Source organism: Verticillium nonalfalfae (assembly GCF_003724135.2).
Source record: "Verticillium nonalfalfae strain VnAa140/NRRL 66861 chromosome Unknown scaffold_87, whole genome shotgun sequence".
Classification (NCBI taxonomy): domain Eukaryota; kingdom Fungi; phylum Ascomycota; class Sordariomycetes; order Glomerellales; family Plectosphaerellaceae; genus Verticillium; species Verticillium nonalfalfae.
This window is the reverse complement of record NW_021167312.1, coordinates 105,110-129,994: the sequence shown is the minus strand read 5'-3', so window position 1 is coordinate 129,994 and position 24,885 is coordinate 105,110. Positions and strand designations below refer to the sequence as shown.

The 24,885-nt window shown below is 56.6% G+C and overlaps 7 protein-coding genes across 7 annotated transcripts; 3 read left to right on the top strand and 4 right to left on the bottom strand.

The window, feature by feature from the left end:
- Positions 1–778: 778 nt before the first annotated feature.
- Positions 779–1,888, top strand: D7B24_009075 (uncharacterized protein; the record flags this gene model as incomplete). The annotated part of the gene is made up of 1 exon (XM_028643153.1): positions 779–1,888. One exon carries the CDS (start codon positions 779–781, stop codon positions 1,886–1,888), a length of 1,110 nt encoding a protein of 369 aa, XP_028493215.1.
- A 586-nt stretch (positions 1,889–2,474) lies between these two features.
- D7B24_009074 (uncharacterized protein) lies at positions 2,475–4,021 on the bottom strand (the record flags this gene model as incomplete). The annotated part of the gene is made up of 2 exons (XM_028643152.1): positions 2,475–3,657; positions 3,762–4,021. The coding sequence occupies 2 exons, from the start codon at positions 4,019–4,021 to the stop codon at positions 2,475–2,477; spliced, it is 1,443 nt and encodes a 480-aa protein (XP_028493214.1).
- A 5,169-nt stretch (positions 4,022–9,190) lies between these two features.
- Positions 9,191–10,131, top strand: CYP3 (Peptidyl-prolyl cis-trans isomerase H; the record flags this gene model as incomplete). Its single annotated transcript, XM_028643151.1, has 3 exons — positions 9,191–9,228; positions 9,410–9,435; positions 9,650–10,131. 3 exons carry the CDS (start codon positions 9,191–9,193, stop codon positions 10,129–10,131), a joined length of 546 nt encoding a protein of 181 aa, XP_028493213.1.
- Positions 10,132–11,417: 1,286 nt separating this feature from the next.
- D7B24_009072 (uncharacterized protein) lies at positions 11,418–12,662 on the bottom strand (the record flags this gene model as incomplete). Its single annotated transcript, XM_028643150.1, has 1 exon — positions 11,418–12,662. One exon carries the CDS (start codon positions 12,660–12,662, stop codon positions 11,418–11,420), a length of 1,245 nt encoding a protein of 414 aa, XP_028493212.1.
- Positions 12,663–15,855: 3,193 nt separating this feature from the next.
- Positions 15,856–18,869, bottom strand: D7B24_009071 (uncharacterized protein; the record flags this gene model as incomplete). Its single annotated transcript, XM_028643149.1, has 3 exons — positions 15,856–18,088; positions 18,147–18,330; positions 18,389–18,869. 3 exons carry the CDS (start codon positions 18,867–18,869, stop codon positions 15,856–15,858), a joined length of 2,898 nt encoding a protein of 965 aa, XP_028493211.1.
- A 1,713-nt stretch (positions 18,870–20,582) lies between these two features.
- On the bottom strand, positions 20,583–23,464 carry MRD1 (Multiple RNA-binding domain-containing protein 1; the record flags this gene model as incomplete). Its single annotated transcript, XM_028643148.1, has 3 exons — positions 20,583–22,079; positions 22,295–23,140; positions 23,207–23,464. The coding sequence occupies 3 exons, from the start codon at positions 23,462–23,464 to the stop codon at positions 20,583–20,585; spliced, it is 2,601 nt and encodes an 866-aa protein (XP_028493210.1).
- Positions 23,465–24,149: 685 nt separating this feature from the next.
- Positions 24,150–24,815, top strand: DYN2 (Dynein light chain; the record flags this gene model as incomplete). The annotated part of the gene is made up of 7 exons (XM_028643147.1): positions 24,150–24,198; positions 24,261–24,283; positions 24,335–24,368; positions 24,428–24,462; positions 24,518–24,544; positions 24,601–24,670; positions 24,751–24,815. The coding sequence occupies 7 exons, from the start codon at positions 24,150–24,152 to the stop codon at positions 24,813–24,815; spliced, it is 303 nt and encodes a 100-aa protein (XP_028493209.1).
- Positions 24,816–24,885: the final 70 nt, after the last annotated feature.

Genomic DNA, 24,885 nt, shown 5'->3' with positions numbered 1-24,885 from the left:
AAACTCGACAATAATGAACCTTGGGTTTCGATACTTTGCAAGTTTTCTCTCATTTGGCAATATGCCCTTGGTATACCAGGGCTTTTATGCCTGATATCATGGATTTGGGCATTGTCAAGGGCACTGAAGGCTAGCTTGAGACGAAGAGTCCTAAAGTCGGCCATATCAGAGGCAATAAATCCAACATTGTTCAACGGCTAGACCGTGGATTTCCCAGGTTGATACAGAAATAGACTCTGGGCACCGAGAGCCGTCCTCCCATACATAGATGCCAACGGTGATGCTGGTCTTCTTGATGATGATCCGGATGATCCCGTCTTCAAGAAGACAGAAGTGAGCACGCTCAACTATCGCCTGTTGCCTTCTTGGGGAGCGCGGATCTATAACTCAACTTGCCTTGCGCATCGGCTCGGAGTGAATCGTGTTTCATTTCACACAGCATGACAGACAATCCTGCTTCCCAGACCTCCAGGCTTTTGTACTGAATACCAAGTCCTGAGGACCTGTAATGACAGACGCCAGACAGTGACATTGGGGTAATTGACCCACATGTCCGATTCGTCACGCAAAGTGCATCCGCTACCACATTAGTCAGGTCGGGAATCGCAATGCAATCAACCCCCCCGTCACAGGCAAGCTTCACAGGAGGATCCCACTGACGGCCAATTGTTCACTCCTTCAGACCATCCGACAACGATACGAAAAGCGACTTTGAGCTACCCGGACAGCCGCTCAATCCACCAAGACGAGCACTTATCCCAGCAGTACAAGCTTCGCAATGACTTCAATCGGCCCCCAGATGCCGCCCAGCCCATCGAAGCGCAAGCGCACCCCCGACAACCAAGAAGACGAGTCACCGCCAACGAAGCAAGCACGCAACACAGACGAGATTGATATCAATGACGACAACTCCTCAGACGACGGCTTCGGGCCGAGCGCTCCAGCAGCGCAAGGTTCCTCTGCGCCCAAGACGGCCGCCGGCCCCTCCCTCCCACCGACCGCCAAGACGAACACAGACGAGATAGACCTCGATGCTTCCGACAACGACGACGACGACGACTACGGGCCCTCCGCATCCTCAGCAGCCGCCACTGCATCCGCCAGCAAGCCCTCAATAGGCCCCTCACTCCCCCCAAAACGCACAATCGGCCCCTCCCTGCCGCCACCAGCAGACTCGCTGACCGCAGAATCGCCGACCGTCCACGCCCCCGGCGCCGACTCGGACGCCTCCGACTCGGAAGACGACTACGCACCCGCATTGCCAGGCTCAAAAGCAGCGCAAGCCCACTTGGCTGCACAGTCCCGCGCCGCCGCCCTCGCAGCCCTCGAACCCGCTGCCGCACCAGCGGCGCCCCAGCGCGACGACTGGATGCTCGCCCCGCCGCCCGCTGCGGCAGGCTACAGCGAGCGCGACCCCTCCAAGCTCAAAAACCGGCGCTTCGCGTCCAACAAGCCGCACGCCTCGGCGCCGGCGGGCGGTCCCGCTGAGATCAGCAGCATCTGGACAGAGACGCCGGAGCAGAAGCGCAAGCGCCTCGAGGACGCCGTGCTCGGGCGCACCGCGCCGGCGGGATCGGAGCTTGAGAGACAGGGCGCATCTGCCGCTGGTGCAGCGGCGCGTCCGAGCAAGGAGCAGGAGCGGGCGAGGCGGACGGCGGAGAATCTCGAGGCTGTCAGGGGGAAGAGCCTGTACGAGACACACGCCACGGCGCGCAAGGAGGGTGGGAGGCGGAAGGACGAGGAGGAGGAGGATGACCCGAGCGCGCGAGCCTTTGATCGCGAGAAGGACATGGCGCTGGGGGGCAGCATAAACAGCACGCAACGTCGGGAGCTGCTGGGCAAGGCCAAGGACTTTGGGGGCCGCTTCCAGAAGGGGTCGTTCCTTTAACCGTATCTGCTGGTATTGCAAAATAGGCTAGGCCTTCAAGCCATGATGCGTACTTGATTAACAAGATCCATGGCGCTCGTAACAACTATCCCGAGGACCGTCACACAGCAAATTGACATTCAAGTTTGTTGATGAGTGATTTCGTCTAGCTAATCGTTATCACATGTGATACAGCGAGAATGCATATGTCGCCGTAACTCCGCCGCTTTTCCCCTGAGATCCAGAGAGAAATTGACATTCCAACTCGCTCCCATCCTCCCCCGCGTCGATGCTGTGCCTTACCTGCCTTATAGCAGTGTGAATCTCTCCTCCTGGTCCTCATTGAGATCCCCTGATGCAAAATCAAAAATCAAAGTAAACAAACTCCTGAGACGCGATATATAGGGTTGGGGGGGTCGTGGGGTATTTCGAATATGCAGCATCAAAGATGTGTCATAATGAGCTTCCGATTCTGTAGTCGAAAGTGAGAGAACACGCCGAGACCAGCGAGGCGACGGTTGTGTGAGAGATGGTAAATGTACAGAAATGGTTCAAGATGAGCAGTTCTACTGGTCTGCCGATTCTCGTGCAAAGCCTGTAGCACTGCTCACCGCACCACTTCAGTGTTTGGCACAGGCGCTGCACGCGTACCAGCCTCCAGCTGCGACGGAGTCACAGCCTCGCTGGAAGCTGTCACCTCTTCAGCTTGACTCGGCGCAGTATTGTTACTGTCACCGTTTCTGTTTCTCCTCCAGAACCTCAGGTTCGAGAACCCCTGCCGCGCACCTGAGACGGCGGGAGCCGCAGCTGGTCGGGTCACCTCTGCGGTGACGGGAGGCTGAGTGACGGTAGCAACTTCCGCAATCGGCGCAGCTGTAGCCTCCTGGCCCGTTTGGCGACGGTTGCGATTGCCACGTGCATTACGGCTTCTCGAATCATTGGGCATGAATCCTCCGATACGGCCACCGAACCCTCCCAAGCGAGACCCACGTAGGTTATACCATGCAGCCGGGGGTGCGTTGGGCATGTTCATACGTGCGTTGGCGTTGGCGTTGTTGGGATCGGCCTCACCAGGCGGGGGGCGTGGCTTTGGCGTGTAGTAGTCGGCCTTGCACAGAGGACAGCATGCACGTCGACTTGTCAACCAGGGATCAACGCAGACGGCATGGAAGGCATGACCACAGGTCAAGCCCCGAACATCATCGTCATCTTCTAGACTGTCAATGCAAATGGCGCACGTATCACCGCTCGAGGCAAGCAGTTCAGGTGGCACGGCAGCATTGATGTGCTCGTCGTCATCGTCGTCCTCACTGTGGACTCGTTGCAGTGGGGGTGCAGCGGTGGGTTGAGCAGTGGTGCCAGACGTCTGACCGGCGTTCCCATCTACGTCGTTCGTGACGGTAGCCTTCTTTTCATCGGGAGCGTTCGTGGCCGCTGCAGCGTTGGTAGCAGGCTGAACATCGGCCGGTTTGCGGTCCCTTGAAGGCTCCTCAGGAGCGACAACGGGAACAATACCCTGAACAGATCGAACACTGCCCGCACGGCTTGGAGGAGCCGACACGCCTCCAGCGGTGGGCAAGCCTTCCTTAGCGCGCTCAAGTACCCAGCTTTTGTACTTCATCATGGGGAACTTCTCGTTCACCTCCTCCATCGTCATCAACTTCTTCTCGCGACGGCGGCGGTGCGGGCGAGGCATGTTTTCGAGGGTAATGGGCTCGCCGTCTTCATTCAGGCGCATCTGTCGGTTGCGAGCGTTGTACCGGAAGCAGTATTTCACACCAACGATGATCCTGAGCACTACCGCGTTAGTATTTGTTTCTCGAGGGAAACATACTTGACTGCGGCGTGACGTAAAGTTCACGCTTGGAGAGCAGATCACAAGGTTTAAACTGACCAGAGGTTGGTAAACACAACGCCAAAGCCCAGCGCCACGAAGAATAGCAGTGGGGAGCTGGCGCCGCCGCCTCCACCGCCGCCCCCGTTCCCTTCAGACTGCGAGGGGCCGGCTGGGCCCTGCGAGGTTCGGTCGGGCGTCGGTGATGATGTCGACGAGGCTGAGGTCGTTGTGGATATCACCTCGTTAATGGCAGACGAGGCAGAAGTGGCGGCCTGGCGGGCGACGAGGCCGAGTATGTCGTTGGCAACGGCAGCCATTCTGATTCAACGAGAGGGACTAAGTGTATCGGCCAGAGGGCGTCCTCGTCATCGACAGGCGGGAGGTCTCAGGCGGAAATGGCTGTCGGAGCCCGTGGAAGGCGTCCCAGCATTCGCACGTCCGAAAAACCTTAGATGCCGTTGCTGTTGAAGGGTGAGGATTGTGATCAGAGGGCTTCAATCCTGCGCTCCACCATGTAGCCTCAGTCCTCCTCCGCTAGAGTGTATCGGGCGAAGGGATGATCGGCCTGTTGTCCCTACGTGCCTCGATCGATTGATGGTATTGGGACGATGAATGAGGGAAAAATGAACGGAGGGGGGTTGGCGAGACCGGCAACGGCAATGTGGTGTGGAAATGGGTGTAGCCGGTGGAGAGGGCGCCTGTTTCAACGTCCGGGGCGGACTGGCTCGATGTAGTGGGAAGGTCACGAAGGAGTGGAAGGCGATGCAGGTCGTGGCGAGTGTGGGCGAGCAACGGATAAAGAGGGAAAGTCGGGGGAAGACCAGCCCGGGCAGGCCTACGTGAGACGTGAGAATGGCGACTCGCTCTTTCCCTGGTCCGGGGGGTCCTGCCGCGTTGCTTGGGCACTGTGCTGCTGGGATTTCTCAGACAGACTAGCTTCTTCTGGGCGGGCTTGGGGGGTGTGGCACCCTGTTCCTTGGCGGGCTTTAAAGACTGGTCTGTCTTTTGCGCAGCATTACATGTACCAGTGGCAGTGGCAGGAGTACCTGTAGCAGCGTAGCTGTCTTGATAGGCGAGGAACTTGGCAGCCAGCAGCGGGTGACTGGCGAGGCTATGAGCAATTGGCGGCTTGGGGTTCGCGATGAAGTGGTGTGCAATTGATTTGAGTTGCTGGAACCAACGGTCTAGCCGCGCCATCGTCTACACCACATAAGGGACCTACCTATTTGCCTTCCTGCCCATCAAATCACTTCGCCTGCCCTGACCAGCTGGCGATCTGCCACGAAGCGAAATTTAGCGATCAGGTCCTCCTTTCTTGTCTTTGTTGATGATTGACCCTTCAGTGCACCGCCGTAACGAGCAATCAAGGTGGGAGGGGCCAGGTCGTGTCTCTCTGCCCCTGTTTTGAGACACGGCCAGGTCAATCCAGGGGCTATGAGCAATCCACACGGAGACCCAGATAACTAAGCTTCGTACTGTCAGAAATTCAATGGCTCGACTTTTTCTCATCCATCGCATGCGTACCAGCCTGTCGGGGCTTCCGTACTCCTGACGAATGTCTAGTACCTGTCGACTTTTTTGTAGCATCTTTTCCATGCATCATAGTACGGCACAGCTCCCCATGGCGCAGGGTCGGGCCCCTTTTAGGCGCTGACGGTCCCAGATCAGAGCACTGACTGCTGAAGACCGGACCGGCGTTGGCGTGACACAACCCACCTTGCGAGCACAAGATAAGAGGAATTGTTGTTGTCATTAGTCCGATTCTAAGCTTTGACATGGCGGCCGAAAACAGAGATTCGGTCTTTGCGATGCATCCACAATCACGGCGTTACTGCTTTCCAATGGAGATGTGGCACATGTTGGCGGCGGCGCGATTCAGATCGCCCACACGAGTCGCCGGTGCGACCCTGCAGAATGCCGTCGAAGAACAGATCGAGTTGGCGCCCTCAAGCCAAAGCAGGAACAGAAGGTCGGACAGGCCGGAATATGTACCATGTATCCCCCTCATTCAGGACGGCCCGAAGCTGTCGCCGGTATGCCCTCCCCCCAGTCCCCTCGTCCCGACACGCACCGAACAGGCAAGCGGCACAGACGCAGTTGCATCGAAACCCCTCACATCCACCTCCACATCGACCCTTTTCTACGCGCCATCCCCGTATTCTGGCTCGGGTCCAGACCTGCGGCTCGCGGATGGTGCTCAAGCGGCTTCAGCTTCCTATGTGGCACACGGGCTTGTACGCTGGAATGATCAGGCATCGAGGCCCTAGGCGCCTCGGCTGGAGATCCCTTGATCCCGCACTTGACGCAGGCGTGGCCGGGTAAACTCTCTTTCTTACTGGGCGCGGCACAGAGCGTTTCTTACTTCCGTTCTATCGTCGTGCACGAGTTGGAGAAAGTCAAAGGCCTGCCTCAGCCGTCGGCGCCGGGCTGGGGCTTTCCTGTGCGCAATGTGTTGATTAAAGATGGTCGGCTGGTAGGGCTCGCTCACAGCTGTACCGTTCGCAACCAAGTCTGACCTTCAGCTCGGAGCCAACGTGCCGCCACACCAAGTCGTTCCTTGGGTCGGCTGCTGCAGCTGCAGCTGTTTCAGTGCAACAATCAAAGGCGAGGCTCAGCCAATACATGGCGCCGTACTACAACTTTCTGGTATTTCCTGTTGCGGTCGCCGCTAGCTGTGTCTTGGTGATTGGCAGATGACATTTTCTCCATGGGCAAGGTCAGTGGTAATGCTAGCTAGCTAACCTTGATGCGCGGCCCTCGGTGTCCTTGGCAGCCGTTACTACCTCAGGGACCGGTTAGGTTGGCCTTGAACCTGCGTGTCAAAGTCATATCGTCCGTTTCTGGCATATGACCGGCTCAGCCTCGTCCCGACTGCCAGCAAGAGAAGACTAAATGATGGATACAGTTGAAGCCGATGATTTCGCAAGGATGTGTGGATCAGGATCTGGGGGTGAGGAGGGTACGGATGGGACAACAAGGGCCCTCCTTCTTCCCAGACGAACAACAGTGTGGGGCGCTAGACATTCCGACGGTGCTGCGGTGCAGTGGGTGCATCTTTCCCCGGAGATCCGCGTGGACTCGTCAGCATCGTGGCTGGCCAATGCCACAGGTCCTGCTTTTGACCACTCAGCGTCCATCGTTGTGCTGTGCTCGCGAGTCGTTGCATCAGCATCTCACGGATGACCTCAAGCCAAGCCTCGACAAGCTCTTTTTTTTTCCCCTGGGGCTCTGCTGTCCAAGAACCGGCCTCACTCGAGAGATCTTTTTGGGTCTTTGGACGGGGCTTCAAGGAATCTCGTGCAAGTCAGAGCATCGCAATGTCAAAGAGGCTTGCAGAGACACTGCACCTTCAATCAAACAACCGCATGAATGAGCCCCTTCTCATGGCGATCCTCCACATTTAGACCCTCGTCATTAATGCGACATCCGCCCCTCCGTCCTGAGCGCCGCTCCCCGGTCCTCCCGGGTCAGAGCATGCGAGGATGTCAACATCGCTCCGGCAATAACACCTTCAAGCTCCCATCTGCATCTGTAGGGCGTCGCTTGCCGGTTGCTGCCGATGCACTAAGACCACCACATCAGCAGGCTGGTTCCGCGCTGATAGCGCTCACAGCCGTAGAGATAATTATGGTGTCTGAATGGACGATTCATGACACGAGCTAAGCCATGATGCGCTCGCACAGGCCGATCCTTCACCGAAGACTACGGCTCCATCGGCAAACGTCTGACGGCATTACTCTACCAGCCTTCCACTCCACTCCACCACCGATCTCGGCACTCCATCTATTCCGCACCGCACCGCACCATCCGGAACGCCGTTACATCGTGGTGTACACCATCCAAAATCTGGCCTCGAGGATCAGGACATGACCAGTTGATGCTGTACCTACCTTATGGTGTGGCTGCTCATCTGCCAATAACCTCCCTCAACTTAGATCAAAGCTCTCCTCCCGCCTGGTCGTTCCTGTGCGGCGAGTCAGGTCCTTCGAGCTCACCTTCATGATGTCAGATGCGGAGTCCTGATCTTCCTCCTGCGAATGCGTGACTTCACTATTTGGAATGGCTTTGCTGTCGACAACTGGTCAAGCCTCCAGCATAGAATATCCAGCGCGATGATGGGTGCTGTGTTCTGGGTACAGTGAGGTGGCAAGGCTGGTCGGGCGAGTATGCGGCGTGAGGTGGCGATATGTCCGCGGCATGCAAATGCAACTCTGCATCCCACTGCCGGCCTATCGACTGACGTGATAGCGACCCCGCGATACGGCAGAATTGTCTCGGGGAACTGGACCCTGGCCGAGAGATTCACATATCGGGCTTAAAGTCTGGAGATGATCAGCGATCAGTAACTAACCCAAAATTCCAGAGATATGCCCACTGTTCCGATGACCTCATGGAGCAAACACACCTGTAACTCGCATGTCGAGAATAATAGGGTCCGGGTGCGCGTGAAGTTCAATCATTAGGCCCGGCGTAACACTGCACATTGGCGAGGCATCACAACCTTCCATGTGGTATCATCATGGCTCGTCAAAGTGCAGGATTTAGCTCGGTATGGACAACTGGCACGTCACCTACTGACCGACAACTGTAGGGACATTATGCATAATGGATAGCAGGCCCTCCTGTACAGCAAGCTCACAGTTGGACTACAACAATCTCCTTTGCGAGTTCTCCATGGTAATGAAGCCCGAGGGACACGGGGACTCCCTTTCACTTCATGCGAGAACTGGCGCGTATGGGAGACTTTGGAGATTGGACCAGCCGTACGCTCCAGCGTTACATTTCTATATCAGCAGCAACCTCGAAAAAGTGTGGTTTGCCCGCGACTCCGTTCTTGTTCTTGAGCTCATACGAGCAACAATATTGAAAGCTAGAAGGTCCACCCGAAAGGCCAGTTCCGACTAATTCCCTCTCACCAAGTATGAAACAGCACTTGCTGTCGTCCTTCTCCCGGGCAGTCGTCCCGAAACGGTTCCTATCGAGGCACTTCTGTACTGGAAAAGAAATTGACGTAAAAGAAGTATTCCGCATCAGCTCATAACGTCAGTGCAAGCATGCCGTGGTGTTGGGGCACATACTATGCCCGCAGGCATATCCGTTGAAAAGCGAGGACACTACCGACAGCTGATTGATTTCAACATATCTCATCCTTCGCAGCCTGCTCATCGTGTCTCTGGGTCTAGTGACCGACAGCCAAGGAAGAGCTGATAAACATGAAGCCACCCATCAGATGCCCAGGATATGTCGTGCGTGCACGGGCCAACAAGTCACTGCCCCGCAGAACTTCTATTTGGGAAGACCTCAATTGAGATATGGGTCACGGAAGACTTCAAGTAGTTCCCTTCCACACTCACTCACACATGATACCCAATCTCGCACGTCCCACTGTTACATCTCAATTCTGGTCATAAAGATCATCGCGACTCCTCCATTCAGTCAGGACACGTCACCAACCGCGCAACTCCACATCATCCACATCCACCACAATGCCGCCTACTCAGCTCCCCGCCTCCGGAAATCCTCTGTAAGAAGCTATCACGACATCCCCCCTCCCTGGTCCCCTTTCCCCCAGCAGAACCACCCCGCTTTCCCCTCCTGCCGAGCCTCTGTGGTGGCGGAGCTCCCACACCCCGATCCAAGTGACAGGCCTCTGCAGCATCTGCTGACTTGTCAGAGCTCCGAGCTAACACCCACTGCGCCGATAGGGTCTTCTTTGATATCACCCTTGGTGGTACGTCTTCCTCTTCCTCGGCTCCAAGATGCGATGGTGTCCGTAGTCTTATCTCCATCGGCCGGGTATCCGACGATACCGTTTCCCGGCCCTCACCACTCGCTTCCGGCCTTTCCGGTCCCCCCTCCCCCTGCTGTCCCTCCCGCCATGCGTGTGCATGTGCCTTCCCCGGACTCCACCCCCCCAAGCTGACATGAACAAACCCTCGGTCCAGGCGAGCCCCTCGGCCGCATCACGTTTGAGCTCTTCGCCGACACGACGCCCAAGACGGCCGAGAACTTCCGCCAGTTCTGCACCGGCGAGCATCGCCTCCACAACCGACCGCAGGGCTACAAGGGCTCCAAGTTCCACCGCATCATCCCGGGCTTCATGTGCCAGGGCGGCGACTTTCTCAACGGCGACGGCACGGGCTCGACCTGCATCTACGGCACCTCGTCCTTCGCCGACGAGAACTTCACCATCAAGCACGACGTGCCCGGCCTGCTGAGCATGGCCAACGCCGGCAAGGACACCAACGGCAGCCAGTTCTTCATCACGACGGTGCCGACGCCGTTTCTCGACGGCAAGCATACCGTCTTTGGCAAGGTCGTCGACGGCATGGACGTCGTCAAGAAGATGGAGGCCACGAAGACGGGGTACCGCGGGAAGGACGTGCCGAATATGGATGTCGTTGTCGCTCAGTGCGGTGAGATGTAGACCGTGTCGCATGTGTGGGGTCGCCTGAGCCAGATTACGTGGTAGATGCGGGAGAACTCTCATGACATGGCGTCAGAAGGTTGCTTAGGGCTGTCTGTTCGTTTTGGCAAGGAGGGCATATCTGACACACCAAGTAGAAGAATGTGTTGCTGAGTGCTGTCATCGTGATCCAGCATAGTATTGTGACTAGATACTTCAACTAGAAGGATCACGACGGTGACTCCGCGGACGGGGATGATGATGTGATTGCAACTAACACCCACCAAGGAGTCGCAAGGGGGGCGCCTATGCAGCTGGGCCTCATTCCGCAAAGAGCTGCTTGTCTCGTGGAACAAACGTATTCTCCTCTTGTTCATTCTTCCACTTCCCTCAACCAAAGCCAACTACGTGACTCAAATAAAGGACGACACCTTCACATGACACATCATGCATAAATCCACAGACAAACCAGCAGGTTGATGCAATGAATGCCAGCTACAGGTGAAGGGAGAATAGGGCTAGCTATAACTATATTATCATGACCGGCATTGTTGGTGGCGAAGAGTCAGCATATTGCCCCAAGTATCAATGCATTACCAGACGTGTCACACGCAGAACATGAAGTGGTTTTTGTTCGCGATTGAACTATCTACGAACTGCGCAACTTTTTCTGTCCCAAATCCGCCTTGCATGGGAACGAGCCTTCAACGATGCCGACGCAAATCCCTTCTACCGGGGACGAAAACGCAAGACGCAAAACACACCTTGTCATGCCCTCTTCCGATCCAAGGCCAGAACCAACAAGGGCCTGCACTTTCCTTCCGTCGAGACCATCTGCCAAAAGAGAGAGCTCTTGACCAAAGACAAGGTGAAGCCAATCCTGCCACCAAGCCATTGACCAACCTCGGGCTGACGCCATGCGAACAAAGAAGAAATCGTCAAGACAAAAGAAAGGCAAACAAACAAAAGGCAAACCTTCGTCGTATCTCGGAGGAAATGAACCGAAAGACAAGCGAATGTGGGGGTATCTCTCCTCTAAAAGAAACCGGGGGCTCACCGGCCCCGAACGCCTTGACCTTTTTGTCTTGGGTCATACATACCCTGTCGACCATGCTGGACCGAAATGCTGTTGTGTCCCCCCCTCCGTTCTATTGCTTCATGACTGCCATGCTTGATTCATCGCACTGAATGCCCGCATCCTTTTCCTTGGAGAAATGAAACCTTATAACGCCTGTCAAAGGAAGACCCTTGGTATTTTGCACGAGAACGAGTTGGCGAGCCAAGACAAGCAAACAAGACGTTGGCCTTTAGTTGTTGGTGCCAAACTCCCACGAGGCTCGGCCACGGAGGTTATGGCGCGGCATAAAGGGCGTGACAGTTGGAGGACCGCTAGCGTTGCCAGCACCAGCCGTGACAGTGGCCGTGGCATAGACTGTGGTCGGCTCCGCGGTGACGGTGACAGTACGAATGCCGCCGACAGGGGTGGTGGTCGGGATGTCAGTGCCAGCGCTGGGTGAAGCAGTAGGAACACCCTGCTCAGGGCCACCACCAATGCCATCAATGGCAACAATGAAGGGGTTCTCCAGCTGGTCAGCAATAGCGATGCCGTTGTAGTCGGCGGGGTTGGTGATGAAGTCATCATCCTTGACACGGACGCCCTGGCCGAGACCACTGCTTGCAAAAGGGGCAGAATTGCCACTGTCGTTTCCAGCCTGCTGGAAGACTGTCTCGCCTTCAATGTTGATCATGGCACACGAGCTGTAAACCTGGGCGACTTTGACGTGATCACCTTCCAGGTCCTTGCGGCCGGCAGGAGCTCCGCCCTTGGGGTAGACGGCGTGGATATCGCTCACGACGACCTCTTTGTCCTCGGTGTCGAGCCTGGGCCAGTTCCAAACCCAGTAGAGGGTGTACTGGGTGCCCTGGGGAAGATCCTTGGCGAGACTGACATCGCTCTGGCACCAGTTGTTGGGACCAGTCAGCTCGTTGGTTTGGACAGGGAACTCGTTCTGGCGCTTTCCCGAGAGATCGAAGCCGTTGGCCTCGTAACAGCGACCATCGTCATACTTGCGAGTTGCGAGAAGCTTTCCGCGCCCGTCACCGCCCTTGCCGTCAGGGGTCCACTTGAGGTGAATGTTGGCCAGGGTATCATCAGGACGCGGGTCGGTCGTTCCGTAGATGTAAACGACACCGCCATGGTCAAGTCGACCAGGTTCGAGGTTGGTGACGTGGCCATTCTCAAGGTAGCGAACGGCAATCTGATCACCAGGAGCAGCGGTCAGGATGGGGAAGTTGGGGTCCTGAGGAGCAGTGACAGGCTGCTTGCAAAGAGGTAGGCCAGCTCCGGAGACGTCGTTTGTGACAGTGACATCTGAGAAGCCAGCGCCACGGCCAAAAAAGCCGGCGGCAAAGCCGGCGGGCTCGACCATGGTGCCATTAGAGGCGATGCGGTTGAGACGCTCGACCCAGGAGTGAGAATTGGCAAGCTGGGGTCCGAAAAGGATGGCAGCCAGCAGAGCACCGGTCTTTCCAAGAGCTTTGATGGCGACCATGGCAGCGATTCAGGTGTGTCTTGAAATGCTGTACTTGTTGTCTGATGAGATAAAATGGTTAGCGTATGATTCTCGTTGAAATTGTTTTGCTTTGTTGGGATGGTCAAGAGCCAGCGAGATGAGAACGGCGATATAAGTAGGAAAATGCCTAGAGTGAAGCAGTCACAGTGTCCTGAAAACCCGAGGCTGGTTCAAGATCAAGATGTCCAGACAGCGTGATTGTCCAGTGTTGAGATGCCAGCCCCGACCACTTGACCAGTCAAGGAAGGAGCAGGGACTGCAAGTATGCCCAACCCGATGGCACCAGCACAACCAAGCAGAAGAGAGTTGTGAGTTGGGGGTGAGAAAGGCATGAAAAAAACAGGGTAATGTGAGAATAGTGGCCTTGGATGACTGGCTCTGATGCTGAGACGGTCTGACTGTTGAAACAAGGAATGGCGCCGAGCCAAAGCGAACAAAATGCACAGCAAGTTGCAAGACAAGAAAGATAAAGAACAAACCTTTTACGGGCAGCTTTCGTGCTGTATTCCGTATCGTCTTCCGTGACGTTTGATGGGAATGATGGGATGGCGATATAGAGTAGGCGTGCGTGCGGTTGTCTTGGTGGTGGTCGTGGCGGCGGCGCGGATGGGTGAGAAAGGGTTGAAGATCGTTTTGTTTTGGTGGTTGCCCGCGACGATATAGGGAAAATAAAACTTGTGGGAGACCGCAGGCGGCAATGAACCGGTCGAGTGGTGATTCAGAGCTGAGAGAGGGCAAGGGCGCGCGTTGGAATCACGGCAGACTAGGCATTCACCGTTGTCGAGACAAATAACGTTGGTCGGAAGGAGCGGACTTCTCGCACGGTCGTTGAGATGCCAAAGAATCCGAGCAGCTTTTCTCGAGGAGAACCAGTCCCAGTCAAAGTGTGAAAGGCCAAAGGAAAGAGGCCTGACCAGCAGAAACCCTGGTATAGAAAGGAATGTAGCACAAAGCTGGAGTCTGCAGATGAGGACGAAAGGGACGCAGGCGGATAGACCGAGTTGGTATCGGGCCGTGTAGGTCTTATTAGCTGCATCGGATGGGCTACAGGACGGCTACATCCATGGCCTTTCGGATGGGCCATGGATGGGCCATGGAGTCGAGTTCACGTCATGTCGCCCAAGGCAAGGGGGTGACTGGCCATGGGATGTCGAGGAGCATAGAGACGAGACGACGCAAGACGGAGAAACGAAACGCCCAGAATCACCACCTCCTCTCCACGTCTCTAGCATCTCGAGGCGGCCATCTCCTACCAAGCGCAGGTCAGGTAGGCCACACTGTTCGACCCAAGATCCATGGCCATCAAGGAACAAGGGAGGGATGGGAGCGGGAGCGGAAACAAGCAGCAGCCAGGGGGCACGGTCTAGATTGAAGAGATTGATCGGCGCCGACAACGAGAGCCAGTGAACGTGATCGAGAAGGCCGACTTGGGACGAGGGACCAGGTTTCTGTGTGGGCTCTCGAGAACCAGTCATGGAACCATGTCGAAGTCTGTTCAGCCGAAGCGAAGCCCGGCGTAGGCAAATGGATATTTCGGTACGCCAAGGATGTTTGCAGTGTACGGCAGACCGAGCACCCACGACAGTGCTAGGACACTGCATGCCGACTCGACGCTGTGCTCATCAGGAATAGAACGCTGGTGCCGTACCAAGGACGATGTGGACGTGAAGTTGAATCGTCTCGCGTGTGGCGTTGATGGACGCAAGGATCTGGCACAGACGGTGGGGTCGGTCCTGGAGTCTTGCCAGTCCTAAAATGGCACCTGCGCTAACCGCCCAAAGTACCTAGCAGGGGGCCAGATGAGAGACGTGTACCTGGCAACCACTGCCCGCGGGTGGGGAGATACCTCTGTTGGATCCCGTGCGCCGATCCGGAACAGGGGCCTGCAACAGCTTGGACGGGCGCTACTTGTCGACACAGGGCAGCCAGTGCTTCCTGCCGCGGGGACGCCAGTCGGGACCAAGCGAGCCATAGCACCTGCCTGTCCTCGCCGTTTACTGGTCGCTGTTGACTGCTCGTGCCCCCTGTACCTGCCTGCCCCGAGCAGCCCCTGCTCCCACGAAGCAGGTACCAGGCACAGGCAGTGGTGGGCAGCTTTCCCCTTGGCGAGCCCCCGGAGCACAGCAACCTCCCCACCACCCCAGGCGGCCACTCTCCCCCAATCCGACCCTCGCGACAGCTTCATCTCTCTTCATCTCCCTTGCCGCGCTGTAACGCGCCAGACCCGACTGCCGGCCACCCTTCGACTGGTTGCTGACACGCCCAACAGCCGCTGCACAGCCCCGGGCCCAGAACAAGCAATAGGCGCGCCTCGAGATGATGCTTACACTACCTACCTGCCTTGCCTTGCCTTGCCTTGCCTTGCTCGGCCTGGTCTGGTCGTGTCATCGCATGACCCGTCCCATCCGCGTTGCCGCCCTATCCCGCCGGCCAGCCGTCAAGAATCATGTTCTTCGCCTCAAAGACATTCTGACTGCATCTCAACGCGTCGTGTGCCACACAACCTTCCAGCCCTTCCAGACGTGTGGTGTTTCACCCTGCGCTCTCTTCCATGGATTCGGACCCGGACCTCCTGACGAACTTTGCCTTCTGTGTGTGAAACATCTTTCGACCCACGGCACTGGCCCTGCTCCACGCCTTGTCCGATGCTGTCAATCTGCCGCTTATCGGCAAAAAGGAAAATACCTCTGCTTTTACCTTCTTCAGCAGATGAAGTTCCCCGGTTTCATCCCAACTCTGCACGCGACACTCCTTGACGGGCCACTGAAGGACCAAAGCACTAAGGGAATCGCCCGACACATCCTGGACGGCACAGAGACGATGGTGACACCAGATCGGATCGTCCAGGGGCAACACCATGACTTGGAACCAAGCGTTTCGCTCTTCACATACGGCAATCGTGAGCATGTATCTGCCATTACTACAAATGTGGTATCAATATCCAGAAGAGAAAGGTCATCCCAGCAAACAAAGACCCCTTGAACCAAAACCCCCAATAACGAACATCCATCTCTTTCCTTTCCGTGTTTCGCCAATGTCCCCAAAGTGCTGTTGTCACCCTCCCTCAACGCCGAATGCCTGTGCGCCATTCCCAAATAATCCTTTTCAAAGACCAATAACCCCAGTACCCTGAATCACCAAGTCCAAGCAAACACATCTATATCGCTCACCCCTACTCCCAACGGTGGTGGGCGTGACTGCCATCATCATACCCCGCTGGTCCCGTGCCGTGGTGTACAAGCTTCTGAATGGCCGTCGCGGGGAAGTTCTCGCGGTTCTCCATGTCGAGACTATTAGATCGCGCTCGCTTGCGTCCTGCCATGCTCTTAAGGGGGCTGATCTGATCCAGGGAAGGCAACACGCGTTGGTCGACGGAGGACCATCCCGTACGGCCATCGGCCCCCGTGACTGCAGCCGCCGCAGACACGGCTTGAGCCCAGCCCTGTTGATTCCAGAGTTGGCTGTTGTCCTTGCTACCATTCGGGTCGATCGACCAATTAGCGCGAGCGCTGCGTTGGTTCTCGCCCTGCCAGTGCTGTTGTTGAGACTGCGGTGCCGGCGCGGACTTGTTGGCTTCCGCGTTAGAATCCCACCCGTTCCACTGATCAAGGCCTTGGAAGGCCGTTGTGTCCCAAGCCTGCAGTGTCGCGCAGTCGGCATCATCGTAACCGCTGACGCCGATGTTGGTCGTGACGTTGATGCCCGCTGTGGCCGTAAGGTACGGGTCGGCGCCGGTAGGCCCCATATCCGCAACGAGTGTGCTTTGGCTATCAATGGAGGATGAGCATGGCGCATTGAGGAAGTCAAGCTGCGAGGTCTGCTGGGATGATTGGTGGTCATGGTTGCTATCGAAGCTGGGAGCATATGATGGTTGGAGGGATGCAGTAGGTGGAGGCGTCGCAAGACCAGTGAAGTTGCTCTCGAGATAACCCATGGAACCGCTGGACGACAGACTGGGAAGCTGGCCAGGGAGATGGGTTGGGTCCCACGCCGCGTTGAGGTTCTCGCTCATGGTTGCCGTCAAGTGGTGCGCATATCCAGGGGTCGGTGCCATGATCATGTCACGGCTGGGAATGGCATTGTTGCCAGGGTTGACGCAGACATTTTGCTGGTGAGCCGGCGAGATGGGGTCCAGGGCCGTGAGGAAACGCCATGTTGTTCCCGGAGGATGGTACACACGTTTGCCACGGTTGGAACGGCGACCCGATGACGAGGTTTCTTCACCGTCAGTGTCAGTAGGCTTGCGGCCCTTGCTGGTGCTAGTCGGCTTCTCGTAGATGGGGTTCCACTTGTCATCAAAGGCGTGGACGGTGCGGAACTTCCACAGGATCACGCCGCGACGCGTCCACTTACGGCGGTCGGCCGAGCCGTCAGGGGGTGCGGACCAAAGCTCCTGGAACATGGCGATCTGCTGGATGAGTTCCGATGTGGTGCGCTCCGACTCAAGCGCGGCCTGCTCGGCGGCCTTGACCTCTTCACTGCTGAGACCCTCGCTCTTGATCTTGGCGTCGATGGGCTCCTGGAGGTAGGTGGCGCAATTGCTAAGAATGCTCGCCCACTCGGCAGCCGGGAAGGGGACGCGGACGTCCTGACGAGTCCGTGTGCGGCAGTCGCACTCAGGACCGCGGGAGCTATCGGCACCGTTGCAACCAGGGCGGTGCGTGTATTGCACACCGACCTCGCTCGTCTGCTCGACGATGAGAGGCTCGCCGTCACCAGCGCGGCACAGCTCCTCGGGACGCTGCAGCCTGGTGATGCACTTCCATCGGTGGTTCTGAAGCTGGGGCTGAGCAATGTTCAATTCGACAAAGCCGTTGAGTTCGGAGCCCGAGGGGAAGTTGCTACGAGGGTGCAGCTCAAGAGTGACGGTCATCTCCAGCATGTCGAGCCATCGGTTCTCAGCAGTGGCAGCTTCGAGGCTACGATGGAGAGACGGGAAGCGTGTCTCCCATTCCTGGTCGATCTCAGTCGCCGCAGCGGCCTCCTTTTGCGCCAGTTCGCGATTGTACTCATGGAGAAGAACGCTGCCGCTGCTGAGACCCCGGTTCAGGCTGCTGTCAGACTCCTTGTTGAGGTTCTTCTCAAGGTGAGGGTAGGCATCGGCGTTGAGGGCCTTGCCGTTACTGTCAAAGGCTTCACCCGTGTTCTCATCCATGGTGACACACTGGGAGGAGACAAAGATCCAGCACGTCTTGGGGCGCATGACGACCATGGAGTCCATGGCAAGGATCTGGGAGAAGTACTCGTAGTTAGGACGAACGTCAGGCAGACGACCCTCGGAGAGAGCAATGAGAACTGGGTTGTCCTTGAAGGAGGCCATCTCAGAGTTGCTGTCCTTCAGACGAGCCTCGCTCTTGTCAGCATCCTTGACGAAGAAGAAGTGGTCTGCGGCTGTGTTAGTCATGCTTCCACGAACTCAGAAAAGGTGGTCCTGAACACGTACAGCATCGGTGCTTTTCAAACATCTTCTTCACAACCTGAATGTGACTGGAAACCTGCTTGCGCTTGCGCTCCTCGGTCTTCTGTCCAGGCTGCAAGCTGCAGCAGTAGGCAATCCAGAGGTACTCGCTGATGAGCATGTTGCGCCCAAACTGCTTGCCTTGCATGCTGTACTTTTTCCTGCCCATGTGAGGGATGATGAGGAGTGCTGCCGTCGTGTTAGTGACACGTTCTTTCATGCGGAACCCAAACGAAAGCCAACTCACAGTCGAGGAACGCATCCTCCAGGACGCGAGGCCAGATCTGCTTCTCATTGGGGTCCTTCTGGTCCTGCTTGTCCCTGTAGGGACGGAACTCGGGCGTGAAGTAGATGGGGTTGATGTCCTGCCTCGACCGCCTCGCGAGGCGGAGGTGCTCGGCGCGCGTCTTCATGCCCATGCCGCCATTGCGGAAGATGGAGCCGGCCTGCGAGGGCACGACGGGGGTGGGGATGGACGGCGGCAGCGACGGCGAGAAGAGGCCCAGCGTCGGCACCGGGCGACAGGACGGCGGTGCGGCTGCTTGTGAGAGGGATCCGAGGCCGTTGGTGATGTGCTGGGCGTTGCCCGTGGTGTCCCTCAGGGGCTGACGGGACAGGCTGTGCTGTGGCCTCCTGCCATGGCTGCCGTGGGAGGATGTGTTGGTGTTGCTGCCCGGGTGCTCGTACCCGTAGACGGGGGATGGCATCATGGGGCGAGGCTGCTCCATAGCTGCTGCTCGTGTGCCTCTTTTGCCACCTCGAAAGGGTAGTGTATCGTGAGTTTCTCTGTCAGGATCCTCAGAGGAATCTCTGACCTGTTGCTTGCTGCCTGTGTGGCAAGAGGAGTGGGAGCAATGCAAACAGATTCCGAACAAGAGACGGAAGAATGAAGAGAGGACACAAGATGAATGCCTCTGAAATGGGGGTGCGGCTGCTGGAGAGGAATTCTGCCTTTAAGGATAGGGAAGGACCCAGATACTCAGGGGGTCACGGGACGGCGGAAGTGAAAGGGGCAGAAGGCTGGATGGGTACGGGTTGACAACAAAATGACAGTCTCGCCACCAGAATAATTAGGTATTAGGTACGGGATACTCGGGCCCGCAGATGAAGGAGAGTGGGATGGTGGTATCGAAAGAGAGGCGAAGGGTGGAGAGTGTAGCCTGAGTGAGCCGATGAGGAACGAGAATCTTCAACTGGCATGAAAGGGAAGAGGATGTGTACGCAATATAAGTGCCAATCAGCTCGAGGTTGGAGGAATGAGGGCCGATGATCTAGAGTGTGGTCTCTCTACTTACTCACTCACACACTCACACTCTGACCCGCGAGACCGATATCCATCTCGTAACGTACAGGGGGGGAGACCAAGAGACGAGCATGACCACCGATCCCAAGCGGAGAAGTGCCGAGTCGATCACCAGGGTCAGATCCGGCAGCCCTGTATAGACTGATAGTCTGTAGAGTATATCAATCGTGGATGCCATGGCTCACCCCTCGCTGGCACCCTTCCACGCGGGGAAGACACGTCCAGGAGTGCGTTGAGGAAGGACCGCTACGGGTGCTTTGACGTGATGGCAACAGATACAGTGAGCCCTGTCGACTTATCGCGATCCATATCATCGGGCCCGGCAAGGGGGGCGTGTGCCCAAAGGGAGGTCGAGGCAGCACCCCTCCAGCTCAATCTGGCAAACGGCCAGAGGAGCCTCGTCTTCCTGTAAAGGAGGGTGCGAGCTCAGGTCGACTCGAATAGGAAGTCCATCCACAAAAAGTCAGCTAAGTGGTATCCCAAAGAGGGGCCTGGGGCAAGGAAAGGGGAGCAGGGTGCCTGGTGTGCGCGAGGAGAGGTGTAGCTACTGAGCCCTACCGAGCGACTCATCTCGCACGCCACTAGTACGATGGATCAGTCGCGCAGCAGGACCTTGACGAACAGGTAGGGGACGATGGCAGGGTGTAGCAACGCGCATCGCCCACTCCGCAGCACATGGCTTTGCAGGATGTACGTTGGAACATGCAAGGGAGGGGTGGCTGCACGCACCATCTCATGATCCCACCATAACCTCGATGACAGCGCAATGGCCAGGTATGTACCTGAGATTAGCATCTGAGACAAAGAAGACAACGCGCTGCGCGCTTGCATTCCCCAATCCGGAGTGGGGGAGAGCGTTTTCCCTGCGATGCCGTCGAGGGACCGTCGCGTCTGAATAGATGGGCCACGATCCAATAGAGGGCGACCGCGACGACCTTACAAAGGGATGCACCACGCCCAATCCGCCTGGCTAGGAGCAAAGCCGCTGGCACACAACTGATTCTATCCAACAATAGCAGATGGGGTCGCCGTCGATAAAGGGAAAAAAGGGCTCTCGCAAGGATTCAATTATCTGATTCTTTCATGCCTCTGGCTGTGGTGAAGGATTATGGCCCTCCGGCTTGCGTCTGACTCGGATTTAGACTGCGAACTCGTCCTCATTGTCCTCCCCGATCGTGATCTTCTTCCTCGTCTTGCCCGTGAGTTGCGCCAATGCGACCTTGTTGACCTGCCCACCAACCTTCCTCTGCATCTTGGCAATTTCCTCCTCGGCGTCCAGGGCTTCGGCTTCAGCGTAATCGAGCACCAATCTCCTGCCCAACAGGTGGGTGTGCTGTAGCGCATCGATTGCATTCTGCGCCTCCTTTGGCGTCGAGAACTCGGCAAATGCAAAGCCGCGAGTCGACTGACCCATTTTCTTGGGAAGCCGTACTGCCCGTAATGTCCCGTACGTGGCGAACAGCGCCCGCAACTCCTTCTTGCTAATTTCGAACGGCAAGTTCTTGACCACGATCTTGGTCCGCTGGCCCGCCATCTTCTTGGCCTTGTCTTCCCTTCGCCTCTCTTCCGCCGCGTCTTGACCCCTGTGCGATGCCCTAACGCTGAGTGTGTGTGCATCCAAGACCTGGCCGTCCATCGCCTTGATTGCAGCCTGCGCTGCTTCGCTGCTGCGGAAGGCAACAAAGCCGAAACCCATTGATAGAACCTGACCAGGTTTTTTCGGGTCTGTCTTTGTCTTGACCTTGGCTGACACAAAGCCCTCCAAGGACTTGAATACATTGGTGAGGCCCTCCGACGTTGTCGAGAAGTTAAGGTTCCGGACGAAAAGTGACTGTCCAACAACCTCTTCCCCTTGCTCATCACGCTCCAGCAGCTGTGTCACATTGAGCTTCTGCACGCCGGTAGGCTGATCACCCTGCTCCGGCGTCATCTGCACAGCATCATCTGGTCCAAACAGATCTTTCGGCCCTTTCTCGAGAAACAAGACTGAGTCTTTGATCCTACGGTAGGCGAGCCTTCCGAAGGCTGCCTTGCCCTGTCCAGGGGCGTACTGGACAATGGCGATCGTCTTGCTCGGTGGCATAAGTACCCGGAGCACAGTTCCGTGCTCCGCGAATAGCGTCCGCAACTCCTCCAAAGTGGTCCCGTGGGGAAAGTTTTTCACTAGGATGGTCGAGTCACCACGCTTTTGCGACTTGAGGGCGTTCAGGTCAACACCATTGGCCAGGAAGTACGCCTTGGTTTCTTGGATCACCGACGTCTCGGCCACTGCCTGTTTCACAGCCGCGGACGCGTCGGTAGGGTCCAGAAGGTCCGACTTGGAGACTCCGAGACGGCTCGCCACCGAGGTGTTGATGGCGTCCTGGCTCATATACAACGCATTCCAGTTGAAGGTGTTGGTGGAGGCTTCGGCCTTCTTACGGACCCGCTGCTGAACCTTTAGGGGCAGTTTGGACAGCGAGTATTCGTCCAGATCCTGGTCCCGCCGCGCAGCTGCGGGTAAAACATGGAGCAGTCGCCCTTGAAAAGTCTGCCCATCTGACGACTGGAATGCAGTGACAGCGGCATCAGCACTGGCAAACGAGACGTATGCAAATCCCTTGCTCGTCCCAGACTTTGCCACCGGGATGTGTACCTGAGACCAACTTGTCAGTATTCTGATTCATGGATAGTTTAGAAGAAGCGTCATGAGGAGATGATCGTGTCAGAAAGCCAAAGCATCTACTAAAATACTGGTCCAAGGTTCGCATCAACCACCAAAGGTGTAAGCTGTCCCTATCTGGATTCATCATATGATCGGTGGGGCTGCCGTATGTTGTGGAAATGTGAAAAAGATGGGGGTTGGCCTACCTCCTCGACTTCTCCGTACTGTTCAAAGTGATCACGGAGATCGTCCTCGCTGACACTGAAAGCCAGGTTTCGCGCAAACAATCGCGCGGTCTGGCGAATGGTGTTGATGGCCACCTCCTTGTCAGACTGTACCGGCGCAGCCTTCGGCAACTCCTCGGCGGGTGCCTCACTGTCTTGACTTTGAGATGGCTCAGCAAGTGGCTTCTGACCAACATCCTCTACCGCCGCAACGTCCGTCATGACTTCGTCCGCACACTCGTCACGGGTCTCCTTTTGGACAGGGGGCGGCAGCGGAATCTCTTCATCGTCCGCCACGAGGTCCAACATTCTGTTGGTTCGCGAACGCAGCCAGTCATCGTCTGTAGCTACGGGGTCCACTGCCTTGGAAGAGTCGACCTGTGTCTTCGGAACAGGCTCGGCTTCCTGTGGTGATGCAACAGTGTCTTCGGTGTCTTCAACAGGTGTCATGTGTGGGGGTTGTTGAGGCGGCTCAGGCTGCTGGTTGCTTGGCGCTTCCCTCATCTGCTTCTTTTCTGGCCTCGTTGGGATGGTCTCATATTCATCATCGCTCTCGCCATCTTGAAGAAGCTTCTTCTTCTCAGCGATCGCCTTGCTGTCGATGACTTCGGTCATCTCATCCGCGGCATTGGTCTTTCCTGGCTGGAAAGTCTGCAAGTACTCCCGCAACTTGGGATCAGATTCATCAACCTCGTCCCTCTTCCGTTTCTTGGCCGCTGCATCGCCGTTGGCATCCCGAACCGCATTAGCCGGCGGGAGCGCTGTCGACGATGCTGCAGGAGTCGATTGGTCGCTCTGCCAGTTCCTCTTCAGAGCAGGGTCTGCAATCTGAATCAAACTGTTAGCATGCCTGTCACTCTTCTCTTCTTGGGGGCGGGGCAGGGTAAAACATACAGGTCTTGCAAGCTGCACTTCGATCCTCGACATCCGAATGTACGACTTGTTGAAGTACCTCACGGCCTTCTTCGCATCCTCCGATGTCTTGAAGCCGACATAGCCAATTCGCCGAGGCAAGATGACCTTGACATCGGTGACTTCTCGTCCGCCAGCCGAGAAGTGCTTCTTGAAGTCGGCATCGCTGATCGTCGGGGGGATGCCCTTGACGAAGATTCTTGACGTCTCGAACTCTGCGTCCGAAGGCTGTGCCGACATTTTGTAAGGGGGTGTGTTAAATAAGCCTTGAGGGCGGTAGGGTCCGGTACTATGAAGGCTGTAGCATTGTGGTGTGGTGAAGTGATGGCAGAAGCCGCTTGATCGTATGGCAGGATACATGGAGTACTTTTTTTTCGCGACTTTTTCTCCTCTGCCAGCTCCTTATCGCTATCAACATGTGACCGTCCGCCTGGTGAGCGCCCCACCATTAGCACGCGGCAGTCACGACCACACGACCCACAGCAGCATCATGTCCACTCAACCTGGGCAGGATGGCAGGGAAGTATTGGAGAGTCCGTGGGTGGCCCGTGCCACATGACAACCCAATCCCAGTCGCGTAGGGACCTCTCTACGAGTGCTAGCTGGAGTGGAAGGAGATCGCGAAACACCAAAGCAAACAACCCGGCCAACCCACCAGCTTCCTAGGACGTGAGGCTATCGTATCTGGGAACCATTCTTCCACCTCACGCTCTGTCTCCAGTAACCACAATTTCCTTGACAAACACGGTAAGTGCGAGATTTGCGACACCGCAGCATTTGCGCAACAAGCGGGGCTTGTCGCCCAACCCTCGAAAAGGGGTAGTCAGCAGCTTCTGCCCAAAACATGACCGCCTGTCCTGAGAGACCATGTTTAGCTCGGCCACTGACAGCAACTTAACAGCTCAACCACCGACCGAAGCAAATCATGGCCGACAAGGGAAGTGCTGAGGCTCCAAGGGAGGCGAAGCTTGAAGGTTTGTCGCCCGCCTACCGCGCCTGCCAAGTCGACAGTCCGTACTGACGCGCATTGCGACAGCCCAGATTAAATCCGCAGACATGGTATGGTGATTGCGATTGCCATCGAATTATGCCAAGGCTGACACATGCCAGACCGACGATATGCAACAGGAGGTCATCGAAGTCGGTGGGTAGCTGCTCGGTCAATCACTGGTGTCAGGAGGGTTCTAATACGCCGTGGCACAGCTCAGGAAGCGATGGGTCGATTTACGATCGAGAAGGTATTGATCGCCAGCTCCTATGGATCCGATGTGCAGAGCTTATCAGATATCTTAGGACATTGCCCAACAGATCAAGAAGACGGTACAAACTTCCCCACCATCCGCCGCACAAACGAGGTACTGACGATTCGGGATCAGTTCGATGAGCGCAAGGGTCCGACGTGGCACTGCATTGTCGGACGCAACTTTGGAAGCTTTGTGACGCATGGTACGAGTTGATGGCATCGATACCTCGTCATTTCCGTCGAAAAATGATCATTGCTGACGTAAATAAATCCCACTGAGCAGAGACGAAGCATTTCATCTACTTCTACCTTGGCCACTGCGCCATCCTCCTCTTCAAGACCCAATAGTGGGCGGAGCAACCGACCATACGATGACCGACCTTAAAATCAGCCCGGAGTTCCCATTTTATCTTTGCCT